At 47.1% G+C, this 24,308-nt stretch overlaps 3 protein-coding genes across 3 annotated transcripts in view; 1 reads left to right on the forward strand and 2 right to left on the reverse strand.

Annotated features, from left to right (window-relative positions):
* Positions 1 to 15,994, reverse strand: part of LOC144098644 (sodium- and chloride-dependent GABA transporter 1-like) — a 37,985-nt gene extending 21,991 nt beyond the window's left edge. Inside the window, exons 1-3 of the mRNA XM_077631444.1 lie at positions 15,864 to 15,994; positions 4,713 to 4,865; positions 2,115 to 2,298 (exon numbers count right to left, since the gene is read on the reverse strand). Coding sequence (XP_077487570.1) covers positions 2,115 to 2,298; positions 4,713 to 4,829 — 301 coding nt within the window. The 5' untranslated portion in view covers positions 4,830 to 4,865; positions 15,864 to 15,994. The remainder of the gene's footprint in view (positions 1 to 2,114; positions 2,299 to 4,712; positions 4,866 to 15,863) is intronic.
* On the forward strand, positions 10,007 to 11,050 carry LOC144096982 (uncharacterized). The gene is made up of 2 exons (XM_077629788.1): positions 10,007 to 10,306; positions 10,568 to 11,050. The coding sequence occupies exons 1-2, from the start codon at positions 10,154 to 10,156 to the stop codon at positions 11,048 to 11,050; spliced, it is 636 nt and encodes a 211-aa protein (XP_077485914.1). The 5' UTR covers positions 10,007 to 10,153.
* A 6,303-nt stretch (positions 15,995 to 22,297) lies between the features above and the next one.
* LOC144096983 (uncharacterized) lies at positions 22,298 to 23,766 on the reverse strand. Its single transcript, XM_077629789.1, has one exon. The coding sequence runs from the start codon at positions 23,759 to 23,761 to the stop codon at positions 22,316 to 22,318; it is 1,446 nt and encodes a 481-aa protein (XP_077485915.1). The 5' UTR covers positions 23,762 to 23,766; the 3' UTR covers positions 22,298 to 22,315.
* Positions 23,767 to 24,308: the final 542 nt, after the last annotated feature.

A 24,308-nucleotide genomic window follows, 5' to 3' on the forward strand; every position in this document is an offset into this window, starting at 1 on the left:
TTCAGCAGAAATGGATGAAAATGCGGTATAAAATTACAAGACTACAAATTTACTTGATTCAATAATTCCCAGCTAATGGATACGCCAGTCGAAAGAAATTTTTGGCCCTTGTTTGAGGCTTATAGGCAATAAGCTATAAAAATGAATAGAATTTATTTGGAAATAACTATTGCTGAAATAATTAGGCCCATATCTTAATGCTATACAAGAATGAAACTGCACACTATCAGTACACGAACTAAACACTGAGCTGCCCCATCGCCACCGGACACCGACGTATGGGGCTCGGTGTGCCAGGAAGCGAGGAACAACAAAAAAGAGAGAGCGTAAGAAATAAAACAGAAAAAAGCTGATCAGTGCACGAAAAGTAGTCTGCTTTTTATTGACGAATAATTTTACGAACCTACGACAGTAGTGCCGACACCATGAATTCAAGGGAGCTGCAGATGGCCAGCATGGTAGTCATAGCACATGTCTTGGCCTGAATTACAACTGAAAATGTAAAAAATGGTTTTTACGACAATTTTTACTGCCCATTAAGCTCATTCATAAGGTGTTCTGCATTTAAACAGAGGCGCATGGCGCGCTAGAGCTCGACCAACTCGATTTCGATCCTTGGCCCGCGTAGCAGTAATCGTAACCGAAAGTCAGGCTCGATCGCGATTGTATGTGCCCGCATGATAGAGATACTATAAACGACTTTCTTCGACTTTCTTCAATTAACGTGCGCCAATGCTCTTCGTACGCTTCAGTGTTCCTCACAGGAAGTTTTTTTTTTACACGTGGGCGCACGCAGCCCCTGAAAATCGCTGCACGTGGCTGAACCATGAGGCCGCGATTCACGCTTTACGTAGAAGCACGTCTCTTAACGGCAATCTCGGGCCCACGGCCATCGGTGCGTGTATACATTACGCGTGAGAACTAGCGTGCTCCTCGTAGCTATGTGCCTCACAGAACGCGTACTGCACGTACGAAGCATATAAGCAGAACACTTACCTCTACCCGCTGCAGTTGATTTTCGGCTGCAGCCCATACGTTCCTTGATTGCGTCTTCGCGGCCTTCCAACGCGTCGCACACAAAAAGGCAAAATGGCGCAAAAATCAGAACGCACACCCGGGCAGAAGCAGCGCGCACAAAGAAAAGCGAGAGGGAACCACGACAACCGGACTCCTTCCTTGACAGCGGGGCCGGAAGCGCGCGTTGAGCGACGTCTCACATGACGTACCCCTACGCGCCAGCCAATAAAGTTTCTCGTTTTGTGTTGCGCTCTCCGTCTCTTTCTCCTCGCCCGCTCGTTCACGGCGAAGTCTCCGTCTTTCCCGTTTGACGCCGGCGGCTCGTCAAAATAGATAAAAAAGTGGCCGTCAAAATGACGGTTTGTTTTTACAGTGCGTTTAACGACGGTGATGCGTTCTCTTCTATTTTAGATGAGAGAGCACATCATATTGACTGACTCAACAATGCGAGATAAAGTTTGTACAATAACTGTAGGTAGCGCTGACAAAAATTAAAAATTCCTCTAGATGCTCCGATCTCGTGCGAGCCTCGGAAATCCAAATTTCTCACCTGTTATTGAAAGTAACCAAATACTGACATGCTGTTTCTTATGTGAAGCTCGTTGCTCGCTGCAGAACAAGACAGTTTTCCCACACCTTGGTCTATGAGTTCGAATAAATAGTTATCTAATTGAGTAGAATGATTATTGTTTAGACCACACTGCAAAAAAAAAAAAACGTTAGGTAGTACGCGAGAAGAAGAGGTATAGAGTTACACGTGCCAGATTAGAAACCGTAATTTATCGCCCAAAATCATCATTGACGCATCCATATGGGACCACGTAGCGCCGTCGATTTACGTACTTTATTATGTATACCCGATAAACTTCAAGACCCCGTAAATATCTGCATCAAAATTTGAGGTGTGATAACTCCAGGTACCGCTTTTGTTCTTAACTGCACTGCGTGATCCTTTACACTTTGAACAAGATATTCTCCGAAAGCGTTAATCTGCATACATCATCACCATCATCGCCCAGATTGCACATACATAGAGACGATCCCAAACCCTTCGTATCAAACATCAGTGCAGCTGCTAAGGTGACTCGGTGGCTCACCGCCTCCGTTCTCGAAGCAGAGGTAGGGAAACCGCCAGACATTGCCCAGGCCCACGGCGAAGCTGATGCAGCTGAAGATGAAGTCCGCCTGGCCTCCAAACTTTCCCCTTTCCGGGGCCACGGTCAGGTCCAGATGGCTGCCCAGCTCGCTGGTGGCGGACAAGCCCTCCTCGTTGTCTTCAGCCTGCGTGCATAGTACCAGAAGCTGACGGAACTTTCCAGCATGAAACCTTGTGCCTTCTTCCGTTCGAGACCGCGAATCGAACGGCGCTGAAAGACTCTTGTCGAGTAGCTGCTTCCTTCGGTTTCATTTTACAGCGACAGCTGTTAAGGCCGTGTTCCTCGCTTACGCACTGTCGACGTCTTTGGCGTAACGCACCAGGTTCAACTAGTAACGCTGATTTGTCAGCGACGTCACATGTGGCGTCATGGCTGATTGGCCAAAATGTCAGTCAAGGTGAGAGATGGTTCTTAAGAGTAACGGACTGGATTCCAAGAGAAAGCAAGCGTAGCAGGGGCGACAGAGAGTTAGGTGGACGGTTGAGATTAAGAAGTTTGCGGGAATAGGGTGTCCGCAGCTGGCACAGTGCAGGGTTAATTGGAGAGATATTGGAGAGGCATTTGCCCTGCAGTGGACGTAGTCCGGTTGCTGATGATGATGAATGGTCCGAGCAGAATGACGTCACGGGGCACTCACTAGAGCTTGCTTGTGGCGCTAACGTGAGTGTATCAGCAAAAACGAAACAGACAATCCACACCTGTACCCATGGTTACTAAACTCTCCGACTGGTATCGGCATTTCACAACTCCTAAGCTGTCGATGGAATTTGCATTAGCACTACGGCAAACGTCAGATAAATTTCTTATGTTCCTTGAGACTTGCCATTTTGCTCCGTACCTGGGTTTGCTTACTGAAGGCAGCTCTTGAATGTCAGCGAACGAGTCCATACGACGATTGGAATGGTTGCAAAGAAAGCGCACAACCTTCCTCAAATTCATATAATTAGAGCCTGGATGTCAGTCACATGAAATGTGGTTTGGATGTCAAACCCCATTCGTAAATTGCGAGGTCGGCCCGACAAGTGTGACGTAAGAAAGGTGTGTAGCTTCTATGACGATGAACTGCTAGACAATGTGCGGTTTTTGCGAAAATTCACTCAGGAACCGGCACACGAAAGATGAACCTGCACATAAAAACAGAGAATCAAACACTTGCGACATAAATCAACATCGAGTATCGAGAGTGAAAGGTTTGCCTGCAGCGCTCAGACGCTGTCCCGCATAGCACAGAGGGCGATGCCTGACCGCAGCGACTGGGTTTGAAGCGCGGAGCAGTCGTCTGTTTGGCTAGCATGTGAAGGCACATACATTGCGTATGAAACCCAGCCACGGTAGTCATATGTCGGGTACTTCTAGCGTGCCGCGCCCTCTGCTTGAACCCCGGAAAGAACGACAAAGTGAAGCATTTTGAATCAACAGCATTTTCTTCCATGCGATCGCGCAATTAAGCTATATGCAGACACATGGATAACGGAACGACGTGAAATGATGAGATGGAAATGAATAACGGAATTACTTCTCGCTGTGGAGAGGCTTTTTCCTTGCAATGAGCGTCATTGTTGGGCGTAGTCAGGCTGATGATGATAATGATGAAGCAATGACGATGAACGCAATAGACGTAAGTGCGCCCCATCTCAATGATAAGCTTAGGGCCAGGGAGAAAGCCCGTGCGTTAGGACCGGGAGCTCCCACGAGATGTCAAGCGCCGCTGGAAACGTTGACCGAGTTCGCACAGGTGACACATCTGGCAGTGCCGTTATCTTAACATAACTGCATTGCACCTGAAGTCGCCGCAGAAAGCGAGGAGCAAAGAAGAATTCCTACACGCATTTACTACTCATCTGTAGCTTGGTATTAAACAGAAAGAGGCAGCTATCAAGAGGACGTTAATATCGTCTTAGACAACCGGCATTAGAAATCGGGACTTCACCTTGTGGTCTAAAGAAGCTATAATTAACTGTTGCATGTAATCCAAGTTCACTATTGTATCTCTACTACAACGAAGTCTAAGAAGCACGCTTTGAAGACACGAAACTGGTTCCCCGAAATGGACATCACATAAGAGGCTTGAAGAAAACCGAAGGCACCACAAACATTTGCACGGCATAAATTGAGGGCAACTGGCAGCTGACCAGATGAAGGGGAATAATGCAACGGACGGAAACGGAGTAGCGAATGGCAGCCACAGCCTGACGATGGTGTCTGTCCAAAGCTACGCCCCCCCCCCCCCTTTCCCCGCTTCCAACGTGTACACTTCGGCATGAACCACAAACAAGACTACGGCAGATGGCCTCGGGATTAATTTGTTACGCCACTTCAGGTTAATAGCGTGCAGCAGTATCTCAGAACACGCGCGCTTTCGGCATTACGCCGCGATCGAAATACGGCCACCGCTGAGGCACCACGACGGGTCGGCGATCCACTTATCTGAATAAAAATCCGGTCATTGCTTAGTGATCAAAATTCAATTCATATGCTCCGCCACTTCATAGCACGGCACCGACCGCTTTATCTTCAACGACACTGTGAGGTACTCACCTCTCTGCAGATTGGCACCTCCTGTTGCGACGTCAAAGTTGATCCGTTGCTCTTCAATGAACCGCGGCGCAGGACCTTCATGGCCAAGACATCCGGCAATGAGTTTCGCTTCACCATGTTGTCAGCTCGTGGACGCTGTTTGCAAGTGGTGTCCTTCAATGATGATAGAACAAAAAGAACGTGATCAGCAACCAGTAACCGGATGTACGCGCTCCTCTCTAACAGTCATAAATTCACACCGGGCAAAAGTGGAGATGCTGTCCTTGGAAATGCGCCCCCAGAGATCGAAATCCGGTTTGATTTAGGCCACCCGCGTTTATTCATAGCAGGGCCAAAGGCCAATACGCGCATTATTTAGTATTTGGCGCTTCGTCAGGAAGCTGCGACCACGACTACGTATCAAACTCGTGACGTAGTGCTCTCTGCCAGAATGCCTTTATCTCTAGGCACAGGGGTCCCATGAGGCAGCGATTAACTTAGTAACAGAATGCTGCAAGAAGCTATGCGTAGAAACGCTGTTGACACGTCAGGCAATCTAGGTATAGGACCAATGAGACTATTCTGGCGTTTGGTTTACGACCGGTCTCTGTCTGGAGGACGTCGCACGATCCTCCTGAGTAATTTTGTACATGCGAAACGGTGCAAAAAAAATATGCTAGTTTCATGAGGAACAGATATCAATAAACCATCCTCCCAATGTCACTTCTTGAAAACGGTTTATGGAGGTTTAACGTCCCAAAGCGACTCAGCATATGGGGACGCCGTAGGGGAGGGCTCCGGAAATTTCGACCACGTGGGGTTCTTTAACTTGCACTGACATCGCACAGCACACGGCCCTCCAGAATTTTGCCTCCATCGAAATTCGACCGCAGCGGCCGAGATCGAACTCGCGTCTTTCGGGTCAGCTCCTGAGCGCCATAACCACTGAGCCACTGCAGCGGCGTAAAATAACTCCTTAATGGTCATCTTCAGGTAGAAGCGCAGCATTATAGGTTTCGCTCGTTTTGAAGACAGTCCGTGGAAGATCCACGGACTCTTCACAGCCCGGAAGCAGAGCATGCGAGGCGCTGTCCTGTACTCGCCGACAATATTTTTTTTAACAGTGAAGAGGAAGGTACAGGGACGGAGCGTCTATAACCTTGTCATCTCCGCCATTAGTTCGGCCGCAAGACGGCTGCCTGGCAAGTTGTTCACTTTTTTTTTTCAATTCGAGATGTTTGCCATTAGGCATAATGAGAAAGGGAGAGGGGATATGGGATAAAGTTAGAAGAAGGAGTGTAGACAAGCCTCGCTTCGCGGTTGCTGCGATCCGTGATGATGATGATGTTGCTATGGCGCTACCCCTTGGAACGGGTGGTCACATCTGGTCACATTTAAGTTTGAGGGGCTTTGGTCACTCGTGGTGAGTAGCTGGCGCCATCTATGGAAGCTTCTTGAAACCGGACGTGCCTAAACGATTTGTTTTAATCAAAGAAACTGTTTTTGACCTCATCGAGTCATCGTGTAATGTTGAAAATGTGCCGTTGTTTTAGAACGATGCCTTCAGTAACGAGTCTTCATCATCATCATCCTGACTACGCCCACTGCAGGGCAAATGCATCTCCCATGTCTCTCCAATTAATCCTGTCCTTTGTGAGCTGCAGCCACCATATCCTCCGCAAACTTCCTAATCTTGCTTTCTGCCGACCCCTGCTACGCTTGCCTTTTATTGGAATCCACTCTGTCACCCTTAAGCAACAGCGGTTATTTCGCCTTCCCATTACATGCCCTGCCCAAGCCCATTTCTTCCTCTTGATTTCGAATAGGATGCCATTAACCTGCGTTTGTTCCCTTACCCACTCTGCACGCTTCCGGTCTCTTAATGCTATACCTATAATTTTTCTTTCCATGCCTCACTGCGTTGTCCTTAACTTAAGCTGAACCCTTTTCGTTAGCCTCCACGTTTTTGTCTCATAGGGAAGTACCGATAAGATACAGCTGTCGTATATTTTTCTCTTGAGGGATATTGGTAAACTGCCATTCATATTCTGAGACAATCTCCCATATGCGACTTACCCCATTCTTATTCTTCTATAGTTATTTCCCTCTCGCGATCCGGATCAGCGGTCACTACCTGCCCTTACCCCTTCCAGCACCTTGCTATCAATGGTGAGCTGCTGTTCCCTTGAGAGACTGTTGAACGTTTCTTTGGTTTCTTGCATGTTAATTTTTAGACCCACCGTTCTTCTGTGCCTCTCTAACTCAATGATCATGTTTTGCAGTTCATCTTCTGAGTTACTTTGCAAGGCAATGTCATCAGCGAATCGCAGATTATTTAGGTATTCTCCATTAACTCTTATCCCAAACTGTTCCCAATTCAAGCCTCGGAATACCTCCTCTAAATAGGCTGTAAATAGCATTGGCGAGATCGTGTCTTCCTGCCTCACACCCTTCCTTTTTGGAATTTTCTTGCGGACTTTATGCAGGACTATGACAGCGAAAAAAGGCTGTGCTAAAAATGCATTTTGAACACATTTATTTGTTTCGTATTTATTTTGCATTTTTTGTCCCTATCCTTAAATTGCCATACGAATGCTTTCTAAATATGCTAGGAGTATTATTTTGAACATTCTTACAAATGCATCAAAAATGTATTTTCTGTCCACTTAGTATATCTATTATACATTAAAAATATACTAAAAATACGCTTTAAATACATTGAAAATATACAATGAATACACTAAATATGCTCAAAATATACATTAAATCCATTAAGTATACTAAAAATATAGGTTAAATACATACACTTTATTAAAAATACACTAAAGTATACAATTAATACATTAAAATATATTCACTTGGCCTCGGCTTACAACAGGTGTGCTAGTCATATTCACCGGATAATGCTGATCAGTGTTGTCAACAGCAGAAGTAATGACTGAAATGGTTATAGGCATCAGGAGACTGGCAATCCCAGAGAAACTGCGTTATCATCAAGAAGTCTATGCCAATGCAAGATCACGTGACGGGACCTGAAAGGGAAAGATGTCGCCACGCAAGAAATGCTGATGGAAAGTGACGTCAGCAAACAAGGACTGCTCCGACAAGCCTAATTCTTGGCTATATATACCACCCGAGAGGAGACACATTATCGAGCCTGGTGAGGCGCTTTTTGCGCAAAGACTGTGGGCCCCCAAATTGTTGCACAAGCGTCGGACTGGTCGCGTTCGAATCTGCGGTCTATCTACAACCAAATTGTTAGTCGTATTTTGCGTCAGGCATCGGTCAGGAGTCGAACCGTCAACCACCAGATACATGGGCGGCTATGAGTGCCGGTCTACCTTGCCAGTCGGGGTCCTTTTCGCTGGCATTTTCGGGCCCGGAGGCGCGCATGGCGCCATTGCCGGTATAATGTGTGGGGTTGAATTGGGGAGATAAATACGTTCTCCCCACTTAATCGCGGCTGACACGGTTCAAAGCCGCCCGGACCCCACCCCGTGATCGCGTACGCTACTGAGCGCACGCCAACCACGGCGGGCCTTGCTATGACGGAACAAATGAGCGACACATTGGCTGACACAAATAGACATTTATTGCTACAGCAACAATATATAACGCCAGCTAGCAACAAGTTATGCTAATGAATCGAGGTCGTCCGACTTACAAGCAAGGTTCCGAGCGAATGTTCGCCCACGCTAGGGCAAGGGATACTCCGAAGACCGGACGGGACGAGATACGGGAGCGAGTCTCCACGTCGCTTCCTCGCCCCGCTGGCGAAGAGCGGAGCCGCGAGCGACACGTCCGCTCGCGCCGACGATCCCAGCCCAACCTCATCATGCCCTCTCCCGCGCCAACACCCTCCAGACTAGCTAAGGCCTCTCCATATCCTCCTCTCTTTTGTGGCCACGTCATCACACTACGACGGACCAGCTCTTGGCGCTTTCAAGGAGCGCCCGTCGTGCCCCAACTTTCTCCAACCGGTCTCCGTGATCTTGGTGAAACTCCAGTGCCTAGAATATACTGTAGTGCAACAACGCGTGTGCGGAGAAGTACCAGCCGAAGTATCAAATTTAAGAAAACATTTTGATGCTTTTATTGCTGCTTTGCCACAAAAGTAAAAATGTTATTTTGTAAAAATTTATACTTTTTGATGAACCGCTTATTTTGGAAGGTAATATTGTTTTTTTGTACGTGGTTTCGTTATACTTTTTCGTTCTCGTACAGAGTGCTCGGCTGGAAAATGCGTTCGCTCTGCAGTAAACATCAGTGGTTCCTTCATAGCGTTGGGGAACAAGTGCGGTTGGGGAATCAGCCATCAGTCGGAAGTGGCCTCAGTACCGAGAATTGTTTCCTCGGCCAGGGTGTCCGATATGTAAACACGAGGACATTGAGGCCGACATTCATCACTTACTGTGGGACTGCCCAGCTCTCAAGCCTACAAGGATCTGGCACCTGATGGTAGCAGGTCTTTCACCAAGCAACCCTGCTTCATACATTGCCTGGACGCAGGGACCGTACCATCGCTCTCTACTGGACTTCATCAAATCAGCTAACCTTTTTCCATTCATTTAATCTCTACTACATCATTCATCACACCTTCACCCATCATTGATGCCCTGGGACAATAAATTTCACTTAAAAAAAACAAGTGCGGTGTGCCACTGCCTACGATCATGGACACCGAAGGCACCTGCTGGAGGAAAGGGAAAGTGCGAAAGCGTGTGGTGGAGACGGAGACAGAGCTTTGGAGGACCAGCGCGAAGGCCAAGTCAACTCTCGGTCTGTACACCGCGCTCACGCGAGAGATTGGCCAGGAGCGCTTCTACAACTCCCTTGGCAGTGCACTACTCTTCGAGGCTCGAGCGGGGGTGCTGAGCACGAAGAAGTGACAAGCCCGGATTGCCGGCCAGGTCAATGCGGACATCATGTGCACAACGTGTGGGTAGGATGAGGATTCGGCCGAGCATGTTGTTCTGTTGTGTAGATCACTCCACCCCTGCCAAACGAATGGATGTACCCTTCTGCAGGCGCTAGGTTTCTACTCAGGTAAGCCGACAGAGGGCGGAGCGAGCGACAGCGAGGTGAATGAGCAAGAAGCCTTTTCCAAGGCCAGGGCGGCCGAAACAACTAAACGCCGCCTTGAAAATTGGAATAGGCTCAAGTGATGGGTGGTGGTGACGACACGGCGGGACAGACTCCGTCGCAGCATCTCAAAAAAGTTGGCTAGGACTTCAGTGTAAGGTCCATCCGTTATAAAGGGTTAAGCCCCAAGATCCAATCCAATCCATTTCGTGAATGTAGTTGCACGTGTTCGCATTTCTGCGTTTCTTTTTTGTTCGTGCAGCGTGTGTCACGAAACTCAGCGCTGTTTCAGAGTTAGCACCGGTACGGTAACGACGTCGGTAAGGACGAGGAAGTACGTCGGTGCCGGGAGGCGTGTGTCCAGTGTGCAGGCTGTGATAATGCCTGGACATTGCTGCGTACCGCGGTGCCGCGGGAACTATGATGGTGGTGAGCGTGTGCGAGTCTTCACCCTCCCTTCGGACCAAGCAAGAAGAGCTCAATGGATTAGAGCTATCCACCGTGCGGACTTCACTCCAGGAAAGCGGTCGGTGGTAAGGAAACATTCCTTTAACTGTCGTTGTTACTTCTCCCTCACTTGCATTGAAAACGCTGCGGGCAGCATGTTGCGAGATAATTCCGTAGTGCTGCCTCTTTTGGACCGGGTAAATCTGTAAAGTCGTAGCGAAATAGTATTGCTGACATTCAGTTAACCCGACATTTATAGAAATTTCTATCGTACTGTCATGCACCTGTCTGATTTTTAAACTTCAGGTTCTAGAGCTCTTACTGTCTTTGTTTTTTTCTTATCCCAGGTCTGCGAGCGCTACTTTAAACCGTCAGACATGATAAATAGAACAAGCTACACGGATACAAAGACCGGAAAAGTAATTGAAATGGTGCTGAAGCTAGTACGGTTACGACCTGATGCTGTTCCAAGCATACTTGCAGACTACCCGGCATATCTGTCTGCCCCAAATGAAAGCACGTCTCGAGAGGCCCCAGATGAAAAGAGGACGCGCCGAGAGGCAGCTGCGTTACAAGATGCCATCAACTTTTCTATTGAAGCACACCAGGCGGAAGTGGACAGAAACAAAAGTGACAACTTTCAGGCACTGTTGAAATGCATACCGTGTATCAAGGTCTCCAAATTCTGGACGGTGGTTTCCCAGCATGACTTTATACTCTTCCTCAATCTGACTGTCGATATTGCCCCAGCAATCAAAAAGTCAGTTAAAGTCACCAAGGACCTCTCTCTAAGTAGTTTCATGATGTCGAGGTCACCAAACTTGATGTAGTGGAGATCATCCCAAAAACTGTGAATGATATTCGGTGTTTGACAGGCCTGTTGGATGCCGTTGAGAGCTCTGATAAGGCTCCTGCCATCCGCAAACCTGAAGACAGGACAGGTGGCATATTGAATCTCGTGTTATCTCTTCTTGAAGACGCAACAAATCAAGAAATGCAAGATGAAGATCGGCAAGATGCTTTGACATTTTTAAAGGAACAATTCTTTCTTCTTTTAAGCAAGTCACCCCGCTACTCTTCAGAGCTGTTGGTATTTTCCAGCCTTCTATTTACCATCTCTCTTCATGCTTATAGGCACTTGCGTAACTACGGAGGTCTCACATTGCCGCATGAGTCCACGATCAGGCGTGTATGAAATGCATATGTTATAAATCCAGCAGCTGAGCAGCAGGATGCTTCTTTCCTGCTTTATGTGAAGATCGCGAGTGCAGTGAAGGATCATGAGAAGTCAGTGGTTCTCATGATGGATGAGATCCATCTACAGGCGTATTTTTATTATAAGGGTGGCATGATTGCCGGCACTACCAGCAACACTTCAAATGCAGCAAAGACAGCTCATGTCTTTATGATTCAAAGCCTCCTATCATGACAAAAAAGTGTTCACATTTTGCTAGTTGAACAAATCAATGCTCAACAGCTGAACACTGTGCTCCGCAGCATCATAAATGAGCTTCAAAAGGTTGAGCTTCGCATCATTGCAGTCATCACAGATAACAACTTTATCAATCGCAAAACAATGTCTTTCTTTAGATTGTCATCAAAAGTCAGCAGCTCCTATCCTCACCCATCAGATCCCATTCGTCCTCGTTTTTTCGTTGTTGACAATGTTCACTTATTGAAATGTATTCGGAACAATTGGATCAACCAAAAGAACCATGGAACATGCATGTTTTTTCCTTCACTTATGAATTTAACTCCAACCCAAAAATTATCACTGCTTCGTTCAAGGCCCTCCGTGATCTTCACCTAAAAGAAGAAGACCACCTCATCAAGGCTGCTCCAACACTGTCAGTAAAGGCCCTCAATCCATCTAATATAGAAAGGCAAAATGTGAAGCTTGCACTGAAAGTTTTCAACCTATCAACCATAGCTGCTCTAGAAACATGCGATCAACGCTATGCACTGCAGCATGCAGCTGGAACAGTGGAATTTTTAAAGGTTGTCGAAACCTGGTGGAGGACTGTTAATGTGAAGTCGCCCAGCAAAGGACGCCGGCTTCGTGATGACCTGCAGACTCCCATTGCAGAAAAGCTGTGCCCACAAGTTGAATTCCTTCAAACCATCATGCATTGGCTTGACCTCTGGGAGAGTTTGAAGTTTGACAATGGAATTCTCACACGGGAGACCCACAGTGCCTTGCGTCTCACTACGGAAGCCTTGGTGAAGGTAATACACTGTTGCCTTGAAGACCTTTGATTTGACTACGTACTTCTGGGGAAGTTCCAGACAGACTGCTTTGAGGAAAGATTTGGCAAGTATAGGCAGCTTTCCGGGTCGCAGTACTATGTGTCCATCAGACAAGTGTTCGAATCCGAACGCAAGCTTCGCCTACAAAGAGCCATGGCGCTTCCAGACGTGGATTCAGGGGCACCTGCTGTCAGCACTGATGAAGCGACTCTACAGAGGTTCAACATTGAAGTAAATGACAAGGACTTCAAAATGAAGGCACAAAATCTGCTAGCTATAACGTACGTGGCCGGATACTGCGCCCATGCAGCACTTAAAAAACTTGCATGCACTGCTTACCGAACAAATTTGGTAGAAGATGAAGACATCATAATTGAGAATACTGAAATTATAGCAAACATAAATCGCGGAGGGCTCAAGTTCCCCCAACCTCCAGTTGTTAATGCTCTAATGACTGCTGAAATCGTCGTAGACAAGCTGCGAAGTGAAAAGTATGCTGTGCATTTCCATTCTCTAGCGAACCAAAGGCAAGCCCTTTTCACAGTGGCTACCAGCCTGACAGAAGACGGTTACAGTTTCGCCAAGTGTGAAAGCGGTCATAGTCCTCACTTGGTCATGCATCGCATTCTTTGCGCTGCAACAAACATTCTGCTGAAAAACTATTGTAAAAATAGGAACGACAGTCTTGTGCAAGCAAAAGTTGCTCAAAAACGGAAGTTTAACACTTCGAAATCTTGACTGTTCTGACTCCTTGTGTTGCACACCTCTGAAAGTTTTCTAAATGCTTGTACACTGTAATAAACATATTCGTGAAAGACATGAGAGCGCAATATGGCAACACGGACGAGTAAGGGAACAGGGCGAGCGCTGCACTTGCAACTGGATTTATTCAAGGAAGAGCGTTTATATAGCATCTGTCCTTATCCATGCTCTTAATCGCAGTTGACAATTAAGAGAATGGATTAAGAGCGTGGGAAAGCAAACACAGGGGACTGCAGGGCACGTCCCCACAAATGCTATCACGCGCTCCACACGTAATTTAAATATGTGGTGATTGCCTTTCTGCTAGAAGTTAACATAAACGAATGGACGAAAATGGAGAGTTTTAACTGTTCTCGGAAACGTGATTTCGAGCACTAGGTTGTGCCACGGCAGCTTGAAGTGTGATATGCTGGCGCGGACTACCCATTTGTTATAGTTGAAGTATGCTACGCACGAATTAATTTCATATTTACGAAAGTACATTTTAAATGTATTGCCAACATGTCATTTCCCGAAACGCGATTTCGAGCACTAACTGTTCAACGGCAGCGTGAAGTGTGCTGCAAATACGTTTACGCGGACAGCTCATTCTTTAGAACTAAAGTGTACTTTAAACGAATCAATGTCGTATTTGCGAAAGTACATTTTCAATACATTGCCAACATACAAAGGACATTTCCCGGAACGCGATTTCGAGCACTAGATTGTTCTACGGCAGGTAAAAGTGTGCTTCAAATATATTTAAAAGGACTGCCCGTTTGTTAAAATTGAAGTATACTTGAAACGAATTAATTTCATATTTACGAAAGTACACATTTAATATATTTACAAGATGCTAAAACCGCATTCATATTTTTCACGTGTTTGAAACGTGCTGGAAACATGTTTAAGGGACGTATACTTCGAATGCATTAATTTCATATTTACGAAAGTACACTTTTAATATATTTACAAGATGCTAAAACCGCATTCACATTTTTCACGTGTTTGAAACGTGCTCGAAGCATGCTTTAAGTGACGCATTTTTGGAAAATTTTAAGAATATATTCCGAATACCAAGCATAAAATTTCAGGAACCTATTTCCGGCATATTTGTAGTGCATTCATGAATACAAAATATGTTTAAAATATATTATAAATATCTCGAAGTATATTCCAAACGTATTAGTTTTCGCTAAGGGCACTAGCTGTGCAGTCGTTATAGATATCCTCCAGTATTTTCGTACAAGTCTCTTCTGAACCCTGATTCCACAATGCCTTCATGACTGCTGAGGTTTCCACTGAGTCAAATGCTTTCTCGTAATCAATCAAGGCAGTAACGAGTATTATCAGTATAGTGTGCTTTAAGACGAAGCTATTATTTGCCACCGGATACTACATTCCGCTTCATGGGAAGAGAGCGCGTTTCAGCTGTAACTTTTGTAGCATTGCCAAGAAAAGTTCTCGCGGAGCATAGACGAATGCGAGACAAAAAGTCACTAAAATAAAAACGCCGGAAGTTACTCGGAAGAAGAATAATCCTGCTAGCAAATGTGCCAGCGAAGGAGCTCTAAGGAAACTAAGTAGAACGCGTCCAAACATTAATGCGAAAGCATTACTAGTCTCATTACGAGAAAAGCCAGTGGCGTGGGTTAGTGTGCGTACTCGCAGGTGGTACAGAAAATACCAGCGATGGCAAGATAAATAAAGTGACATCATCAAGCGGGCACGTGATGCACACAGCAAGCCGAGCGCCACCATTTCAGACAATCGTATACATGTATTTCGTCTGTATATACTCCTCTGGCCGACCTCGCGAGTTTTCCCGACCACATTCCAACCAAAATTGTGACACAGCCATTTGTCGTACTGAAAAGGCGCTCAAAGCGTGCTCTCCTCAATCGTGACGGCGACTGTGCAGCGAATACTACAGCCTCAAAGCAACACAACAGAAGGGTACTGTACGTAATGGGATAAACGACCGAATGAAGCGCCCTCGCTTGCATATGGACACAGTGGGGCCAACGTGAACAAAACGCAGAGGTCGCTGTCTTAATGAGGAATGAAGCAAGATCCAGATTACAAAAGAAAGAAGAGGAAGAAGTGAACGGGACAGTGAAGGTAACAAAAATGTACGATTGTCGGCAGCACTTCAGCCTATATATAGCTCAGTACAACCGATGCTTAAGGGGCCATCATTGTAAAGCATGATCTCCTGCACTGCGAATGCTACTAACGGGAACTTCTAATCTGGTTGATACGGCCCACTATAATTTCGTGCCTGAAATAATCAGTGCAGATGACGCGCCAGCTTTCGCTACAAGCGAAAACTGTCGCGAACACGACAAACCTGAGCTCAGAAAATGGCCAATGTCTTTATGTTTGGCTTGATTTACGGCTGGGTTCAAGAATCCAAAACTCAGTACTCTAGAAATGGTTCCTTGGTAGATTTAGTGAGCTTACTAAGTGGATAAATCGATGGACATATCAGCAGACTCTTTCGGTAGCACGAGTAAAAAAAAATCAATTTTTGCTGAATTGAAATTGAAGCGATGAAGACATCCTTGCCAATGTAAAAAATAAAAAAAGGAAAGAAGCTGCAAGAGCTGTTTTTCTCTCTCCAAAATTTTCACGTGTTAAAAAAAATTGTTTTACCGTGTGATCGGTGGACAGCAGGCCCTGCTAGTTCCTCAATCTCCTCCGTTAAAATGTGGGGAAAAGCGACGGAATCCGTTCGTGGCGAGAGAAGCCATACAACTGTCTAAAACTCTCAAGCTCGTCGACGGTTGGAAAGGAGGCTGAAAGCGGGAGGTGCTTATGAAACCGCTGAAGTCCATTCAGACGCCTCTCCACGGGAGGTTTCTGTAAGCATTCCAAGAAGGGCGGCAGCTTCGCAGTTTTCTTTCCTTTTTTTTTTTCTCCCTCTGAATAATCGGGCTTTGCCTTTCTCCGTTCGTTAGCAGTGCGCCGTTCACGTCAAAATTGCTTTGTGTAGCCAGCGTGATGGATTTGTCGCAGTCGGGGCGACGCGCCTACTTCGTCACAGGTCACATGTGATCTGGACGCAATGTTTCGGTCTATGGCTGGCAGGTCGGGCACATGTCGAGGTGTACTGAACTTGAAGTGATTCCGCGCAGATTACGCTACCTTCGGCACTTGTATTCTTCTTTTCCTAGCACTCGCGTACAACACGCGACAAGCAGTACACGCAGAAGTACTGCTTTGCACTGCAACATGCTATAAGGTGCCCGACCTCTTTTCTTGGTACCGCATGTGGAAAAGTGTACAATGCCGTACGCTGCAACTCTGGCAGTTTTGTAATAAAGCTCTAACGTGCGAATGAGAATGTAAAATCCAGATTTTACTAGAATCAATATTATGGAGGGTACCTAAGAATACTTACGTGCTTTGAATGCCAAAGCATATAGGCGGGTGTTCGGCTGCAACAATGGCGTACTACTACTGTAATGCAGTGGCCAGTGAAGCTGATCTGTTCCCGTCGCCCGAATGGAAGTTGATGAAGACGACGATACCGAAACCCAGCGCGATAAACTTGTTGTTGTTGCCTCAAATTGCGATAGACTAGCAGTTTAGCGTTTGGGGTGTTGTGCTGCGGTGATGACGTACTACTCCAAGGCAGTCACCAGCGAAGATGATCTGTTAGCGACGGCCTGGGTTCGAAACCCTCTTACGGAGAAATTTCATTGAAGAAATTTTATTTATATTTCTTTCCTGGAGATGCATACGCACTGCTGATGACGTCATGAGGTCACGTGGATTTCCGGACCATCTGGCGTGGAGAACGACAGTGGCGGATATTCCGCCTCATGAGCCATATAATGCTTTCGCATTAATAAACTGGCTATAGCACGCTGGACGTGTTCATATAGTATTGCCTACTGCAAGGCGCCCCTGCTCCATTTCGCGCGCACTTCACCACACCAAAATAGCCTGATGGGCGCACCAGAACCACCAACCAAGCCTGATGAGGACACTGCACACACAAACACAGCAGGATGAGCACACCAGTACGCACGAGCCCAGCCTGACGTGCGCACTGGAGCACACCAAACTGTGTTGTTCTCATCAGGACACACTACAGAACCTAATGTTCACACTAGGCTACAGCAGAAACTTCAAGCCATCCGCGCATTTCTCCACTCAATTGGGTGCTGGTTAAAGGAGTGTAGACACGTATTTTTGGTGTGTTTTTTCTCTACAATGATGCCGAAGACACTACTATGCATGAATCACCATGTGGTATTTGCCTGTGACGGTGAAATAATCTGTAATCAATTTTTTTTTTCACGCTGTTTTGGTTCCGGTTACAACAACCGAAAGACGGCGCTGTGGTGTCAAAGGGTGGTTATATGTCACGTGAGGCATAAAAAAGTGTGATATAATCGCCGCTTAATTGTTTTAATTTACTACAGTGCTGAAGCGTGCCTTCCTCAAGAGCCGGAGTGACAACGAATGCAGAAGCAAGCAACGATTATATTGCAGTTTTTCATGCCTGACGTGACTTAGCACACTTTGACGTCACAGTCACCGTCCGGCTGTTGAAACCGAAACAGCACGAGAAATAAATTCGATCATACATTATTTAGTTCTCGTAAGGGAATACCACGCGGTAATCCTTGCATAATAACCCCTTACTCATCATTACAAAGAAGAAAACACGCACGCAAAAGTTAGGTGTCTATACTTCTCTAAGAGCCAGAATGGAAGCTTGGGCGAGTTGGTGACGGTTCACTTGCCACATAGCGCCTAACAGACACGGACGCAGACACGCCCTGTTTATCTCCCTGTGTCCGTGTCTGTTTAGCACTAGGTGGCAAGTGATTCTCTAAGAGATTACGCTGACGGGAGTTTTTCTACGTCTGTTGAAAGAGTATGGCTACCATCACCTGCGAGCCGCCCTGGAATGTGTTGTTACATCTTTCCTGAAGTACTGCATATTTCTCGACGACGACTACTCCAGAGGATTGGATGCAATGCTTCCGTTCACGGGACGCAAGTCAAAACGAAAGGATCAAAGAAAAGAAGATTAAAGGACGGTGGCACGAAAAGAAAATGCATCTCTCTGCTGCTGATCCATCATGTTTCGCTTGGGTCGGCATCGGCATTGCTGCAAGTGGAAGCGTGCTCGTCTTTTTCGCAACGTCGCCATGGGAGATGAATGAGACGGTGACGATGACGAGGCGACGGGCAAAATTTCGAAAGTCCCCGTAGGTTACGCGGGCCAGGCACGAGTCAACGCCACCTTACGGGCTCTGCTGAACGCAGTGCACCTTTCGAAACCGAACACGGCGTCGCCTACACAGCGATGTGCCTCGAACTGAGCCGCTCGACTTCATTCCCATTTCTATTGCGCAGTGTCAGGCTGCGCCTGTCGACAGCGTCACGCTGCTGCACAAGTACTGAAGTTTCGACAGCAGCGTGACAAGTGTCTGTGTCGTTGCAGCCTCCTTCTTAGGGACTGTCGTCCGTATTGTTCTAGGCTTCCGTTGGACCAACTGGAGGAAAAGGTAATGTGTTTTACACTTCACACTTCAGTATTTTTGCTTATTTCACAACGTTTTGTCGCAGCGGGTATTAGGATTGTGGTATGAACGTTCTGCATCAGTGACTCACTGTAATTGTTGTCTGTACCAAACTTAGGCAGCCTTTTTGCTTGGCCGGTCTGTTTCCTGGCCACTCCCTCGTACTGGATCCCGTTAGTTCTTGGGCACAGCAACAATAGATGGCAAACATTCGCCGCAGATGTAGTCGCATAGTGCTTTGTAGATTGCTGCTTCTCGCCTTATGTTGGGGGAAGAGGGGGGGGGGGGGGGCAACACGGGCAGGCTTTGAAGTCGTTGTTTTATGCCGTGTCTCCGCCTCGTGTCAACACACGGAGCCCCTTGTTAGCTAAATGTCGTCTACAGATTGTTCTCACTTTGATCATTTAATTGCAGGATTTTATATGGTCCTCTCATTTTACTTATTAATCTTGCTTTATTTGATAGCTTCAGGCGAGAACACACGAAGCTATTATTCTTAAATGACGGAAGCCAACAGGCACCGAAACCAATTACGGAGCATAGGGGAGACATCTGCTATGCTCCTTGCTTTGGGTGACTGTTGGCTTCCGTCATGTATGTCATAACGAGCACCTCTTTCCATTCGCTTGTCTATTATTCTTTTTTTTTCGTTGTGCACTCCAAAAAAACTCAATAAATTTAAATGCGAAATGACATAGGGGCCAGGAAAAGAAAGAGAGGAGTGGAGAATGAGGCGTGAAAAGGGTGTTGAAAAATTGAACGCATATAACTAAGTTTTTTTTTTCTTGACAGTTGCATAGAGACTAGTTAAATAGAAAAAGAAAGAAAGACTGAATGGTGAATGTAGGATATTTATTGAAAAATTCAATCTGGATAGGAACAGGTCACGTAACATGGTTGACCGCATTGTGCTTGGACGCCAAAGACCTATGGCTGTACACTGCGCAGGTCGGCCCTGTAGTAATCTGTGAGGGCTTCAGTGAGCCACAAAAGCGTCACCTTTCCTCCTCACTGGTTTTGAAGACATCGGCCTTGAAGTGTTGAATGCCGGCAGTATGCGGAAAAGACCGCCCAGTTTTGACATTCGCGGCACAAAAACAATCTTGATAACAATACCCGAAAGAAAAAAAAAAGCAACTACTGCGCCTCAGGCATGTACGTCGGGGGCAGCATCCTTCGGCAATTCGTTATTGTTAAATGTCACATTTTAAGGACCAAAGGGGCAGGCATTCTTGTCTAAGGCTGAAGACCTGGGCTATGCTATGAATTATTAAACAGCGCTTTCTCAATATGTGAGCGCTTATTACTCGCAAAAGAGAGCTTCATTTTGTGGAATCAGCCCAGCCAACATACATACTCTTCGCGAAAATCTCGCTCACGAAGGAATTCTGTTCGCTTGCGTATAGACGCTTTACAGCGCGGAAGTAAGGTGGTAGCCACCTTAGCGGAACCATGGAAGCCGCCACATCTGGTCACGTGACCACTCCGGTGTCGCCGGCCTTCGGACCTTCTCGTTTTGACGGCTGTCGCGGTGCGCTGGTGTTCGGCTTCCAGACGCCTTTCCGGATTTCGCTGCGGATAACGAGCTGCGGACGGCACAAAAACATTGTGTGAGTGCGCACAGTGCGTGTTGTTGGAAATGGTGGTGGAGTAAATGCTGGAAACTCATTTACTCGACTCCTTCCGACCGCCCGCATCGGCTCGAATGTGCACCAACATACCGCGGTCAGTTTTCTGCGCATTCATACTTATTCAATCAATTCAGCGTCTAAAGCTCTTTGTGGACCGCATAACTTGTTGTCAAACTGCACAAATTAAAAGCCGGGCAGTGCCTGAAAGCTTGCTTTCAATGCTCGATTTTTTTTTTTTTTTGCCGAACGGAAGAATATGTTCGCCCCTTAGCACCGTACACGAGATTTACAACCGAACTTGCTCGGGCGTCCGATTGCTGGACGATTGCCCAGATATTACTTTATCCTCCACTAATGTTCCAGTTTACAGAGGAAGATTATGGTTCATTGTTCAAAGGCTGCTTCAAGAGCTCAGCGGCGTTGGACTGTGCACTCTTGCTAGCAATTAAGTGTAAAGCCATTCTATTGGAATGGCATTAAGATTTAATGTCATTAATCGGCTGCTACATGGAAAAATTTCATGTCATTAATTTCGAATGACATTCGCCACCGAATGAGCTTGGGCAAATCATTCGCATTCTATCTCAAACCGAAGTCTACTATGGACCCCAATTACGCAGCAGCAACAAGCGACGTGAAAAAATAATGCGCACACCGCCAAAGTTTGAAACTGTATTTCATAGCTCTGCTAAAAAAAAAAAAGCATCTGAAGATTAGCCACCCGGAATAAGCTTAAATATATATAAAGTGTTGTCATGATAAATTTCACCACTGTTCCATGCATAAGCGTACTTCTGTATGTTTTTGCACCGGGCGAGTTGTCGAAACGCCTTCTTTAAGGACTGTCGTAAACCAGTTCCGTTTCCGCATCCACCGTGTTTGCGCAAAGTGCACACGACAGTACAGCGAACGCTATGCCGACGCCCAGGAAGTACTTATCGCAGATGTCTAAAAAAGCATTGATTATTATATGTACTAGATCAGTGTTCGTCGAAAGTGAGCAAGGTATCAGGCATGACGGTATCGGCCTTCTTTCTTCGCGCGATGAACTATGAACGTGTTCGCATGCACTAATAGCCACGATATAATACACTGCGAAAATAACGCGGTGACATTACAACAGCCAATAGCACTTCTGTTGGGCCTAGTTGGTGCATGATGATATATACAGATGATCGATGTGCGCAAAACATCAGACGAAGTTGCGCCAGTCCTTGTGTTTCTCCCGTGTACGTGGTTCGTCTAATGTTTTGCGCACATCGATCATCAGTATTATCAACATTACAACAGCGCCATATATTACTGCTGTCAAGATATCACCAGCTCGTTCTGGCATTCCCGAAGCTACCGCCGGCGCTGAAATAAATTGGCGCGTGTGGTTTGTGATTTGTTTATTTTTTTTTCGTAGAACAACACATTAACGTTTTGGTCTCCCAGAAAGCACTATGGACTCTCAAGACAGCTCCTCGAAAAACAGCGACTTGTTTACTGAAGTGCGCCCCGTATGTACAATAAGCTGGTTTATTTTTCCGCTATTAGACCCCAGAGATATTAGTCCTGCATTATAAAAACAATAAGCACAACATCATTACCACAGCCGGGTTGTTTAAAAGGCACTTGACATTCGTATACAAGCTGCGCAGCAGCGGTTCGCACTGAGTACAGATGCTGTTAACGACGGCTCCGAAGGCCAGGAATAGATAGATAGATAGATAGATAGATACTTGAGGCCTTGCCCTTTGTAACGGGTGGGCACCACTAGGTTGGGCACCCGGCCAAAAAAAAAACAAATAAAGAAGGTGGGAGCACACAAGGAGAGAAAGAAAGATAAAACGCACAAAAAAGGAAAAAGAAGAAAAAAGAAAAAACACGCAAAGGCTAAAGTCAGGAGGTTGGGGGGGGGGGGGGGGGGGGGCTCGCTCATCGACCTCGTTCACTTCCGACTCTTCGGTTTGGCGCTTTTAAACACCGTGCTCCACCAAAGAGTTAGTCGACGCTTGGTTCGCAGCACCCCCTCGCTCTTGACCTTGGAGCTGTCTCCTTCGTCGTCCACTGCAGGACAGTGAAACCCGAGCGCCTGTGGGAATGTGGTGCCCTCTGTCGGCATCGGATGTAGTCTCTGGCACGACATCACCAGGTGCTCGATGGTTTCCTCCGCGTCGCCACACGATCGGCATATTGCTGCCTGTGCTTCTGGTGTTGCGTCGAAGCGACGGCGGTACACCAGTGTTCGCAGCGCTCCGGCACGGGCCTCAAACAGCAATGCGCTACCCAGGCCGTTGTCAAAAATCTTTTCAGGTCCGATGCTGTTTTTGCACTCGCGGTACACTGCCAGTGTCGGTTTTTCCGCGAGCGCCTGCAGCCATTGGCGATTCTCTTTTTCCTGGACCCGTCTCCTTGCCTCCTGTTTCCATGCCGTTGCCGATTCGGCACTTATGGGTGTCTGGAAAAGTCCATACTTGCCTTCTAACTTGTGGAGGCGCTTCACCCATGTAGTGCGTAGGCATGTCGCAGCGAGGTATTCAAAGACCCGCCTTGCCCATCGGTTGTGGCTCATGAATTGCAGTCGACCGCGGTACTCCAGCTTGCTGCATGCCTCTCTTGCCTCAAAACTAGACCATCCCAGGTCGCCTTGAATGGCTGCATTGGCCACCCGTCCATGACATCCGACTGCAGTGCGGCCGACCTCTGTTTGTCTGCGCTCTAACCAATTTCTGGTGGCTGATGGGAGGCAGACCACCGCGTTGGCGAATGTGAGTCCTGGCACGTGCGCGAGCTTCCAGAGGTCGCGGACCATGGTGTACTGGTGGCACCCCCACAGGCACCGACGTCGGAGGATGCATTGCGCTCGAAGTGCAGATTGACGGACCTTGGCCTCGTGCAGTCTGAACATGTCAGTCTCAGCACACAAATTTATGCCCAGGTATTTATACGATCTGTCGACTGTCAGGGTCTCTTCATTCAACGTCAGCGATAGCTGATCATTCGCCTCGCCTGCCAGCTGAACAACCCTGCATTTTCGCTGGTTGAACTTGAGGCCAAGGCTTCGCAGCTCAGCGGCACAAATGTCTAGCATTTTTTGCACATCCTCTGTGTTTTCTCCCATGATTACCAAATCATCAGCAAAGGCAAGACCCGGCAGTCGACTGGAGTTGTCAATTCCTGTGGTGCTGTACTTAAGGCCGAATCCCAGGTTTGCCTGCAGGAGTGCCTTTTCCAGTCCGGCCACATACAGGAGGTAGAGGAGGGGAGACAATGGATATCCTTGCCGAAGCCCTCTGTGTACGTAGACCCGTTCCGAATGCACATTGCCAATAACGGCTGTGACTACGTTTTCCCTGTACAGCCTCTTTATCGTCTCGAGAAGTGGTGGTGCCATTCCCAGAGTACCAAGGCGATGGAAGAGAGTTTCGTGCGGGACGTTATCATAGGCCTTTTCGACGTCCAGAAAGCAGCAGATGAGTCTCCTGCCTTCCTTCCTGGCAATGTCTGTACAGCTGGTGAGTACGAAGAGGTTGTCTTCTAGCCGTCTGGCCGGGCGAAACCCATTCTGCAGCTCCGTTAGGACGTGCGCTGATTCCGCCCATCCGCTGATCCACGCTTTCAAGACTTGCATGAAAACTCGGTACACCACGCTGGTGACCGTGAGTGCCCGGTAGTCGCCGATGTGGGCTGCATTACCGCCGGGCTTCAGCAGGAGCACCACCCTGCCATTGCGCCAGTCCTCGGGTATGTCTCCGCCGTTAATAATGGTGGTAAACAACTCGGCCAGCTGTTCTCTCGAGTTTGGACCGAGTAGTTTTAGTAGGCGAGCTGGTATTCCATCGGGTCCCGTGGCTGTGCAAGCACTGATGCGGCCCAGTGCCCGGTTCATGCCTGGCAGTGTGACCTCCCATGCGATATCTGGTTGGTCCTGGGATGGAGCT

Source organism: Amblyomma americanum, chromosome 7 (genome assembly GCF_052857255.1).
Source record: "Amblyomma americanum isolate KBUSLIRL-KWMA chromosome 7, ASM5285725v1, whole genome shotgun sequence".
In the NCBI taxonomy this organism is placed as follows: domain Eukaryota; kingdom Metazoa; phylum Arthropoda; class Arachnida; order Ixodida; family Ixodidae; genus Amblyomma; species Amblyomma americanum.

Excerpts from the sequence above, each read along its gene's own strand:
- LOC144096982 (XM_077629788.1), top strand. The coding sequence starts at position 10,154 with ATGCCTGGACATTGCTGCGTACCGCGGTGCCGCGGGAACTATGATGGT. Across the intron at positions 10,307-10,567 it reads CTCCAGGAAAGCGGTCGGTG|GTCTGCGAGCGCTACTTTAA; the intron begins GTAAGGAAACAT and ends TTCTTATCCCAG.
- LOC144096983 (XM_077629789.1), bottom strand. The coding sequence starts at position 23,761 with ATGGCACCACCACTTCTCGAGACGATAAAGAGGCTGTACAGGGAAAAC.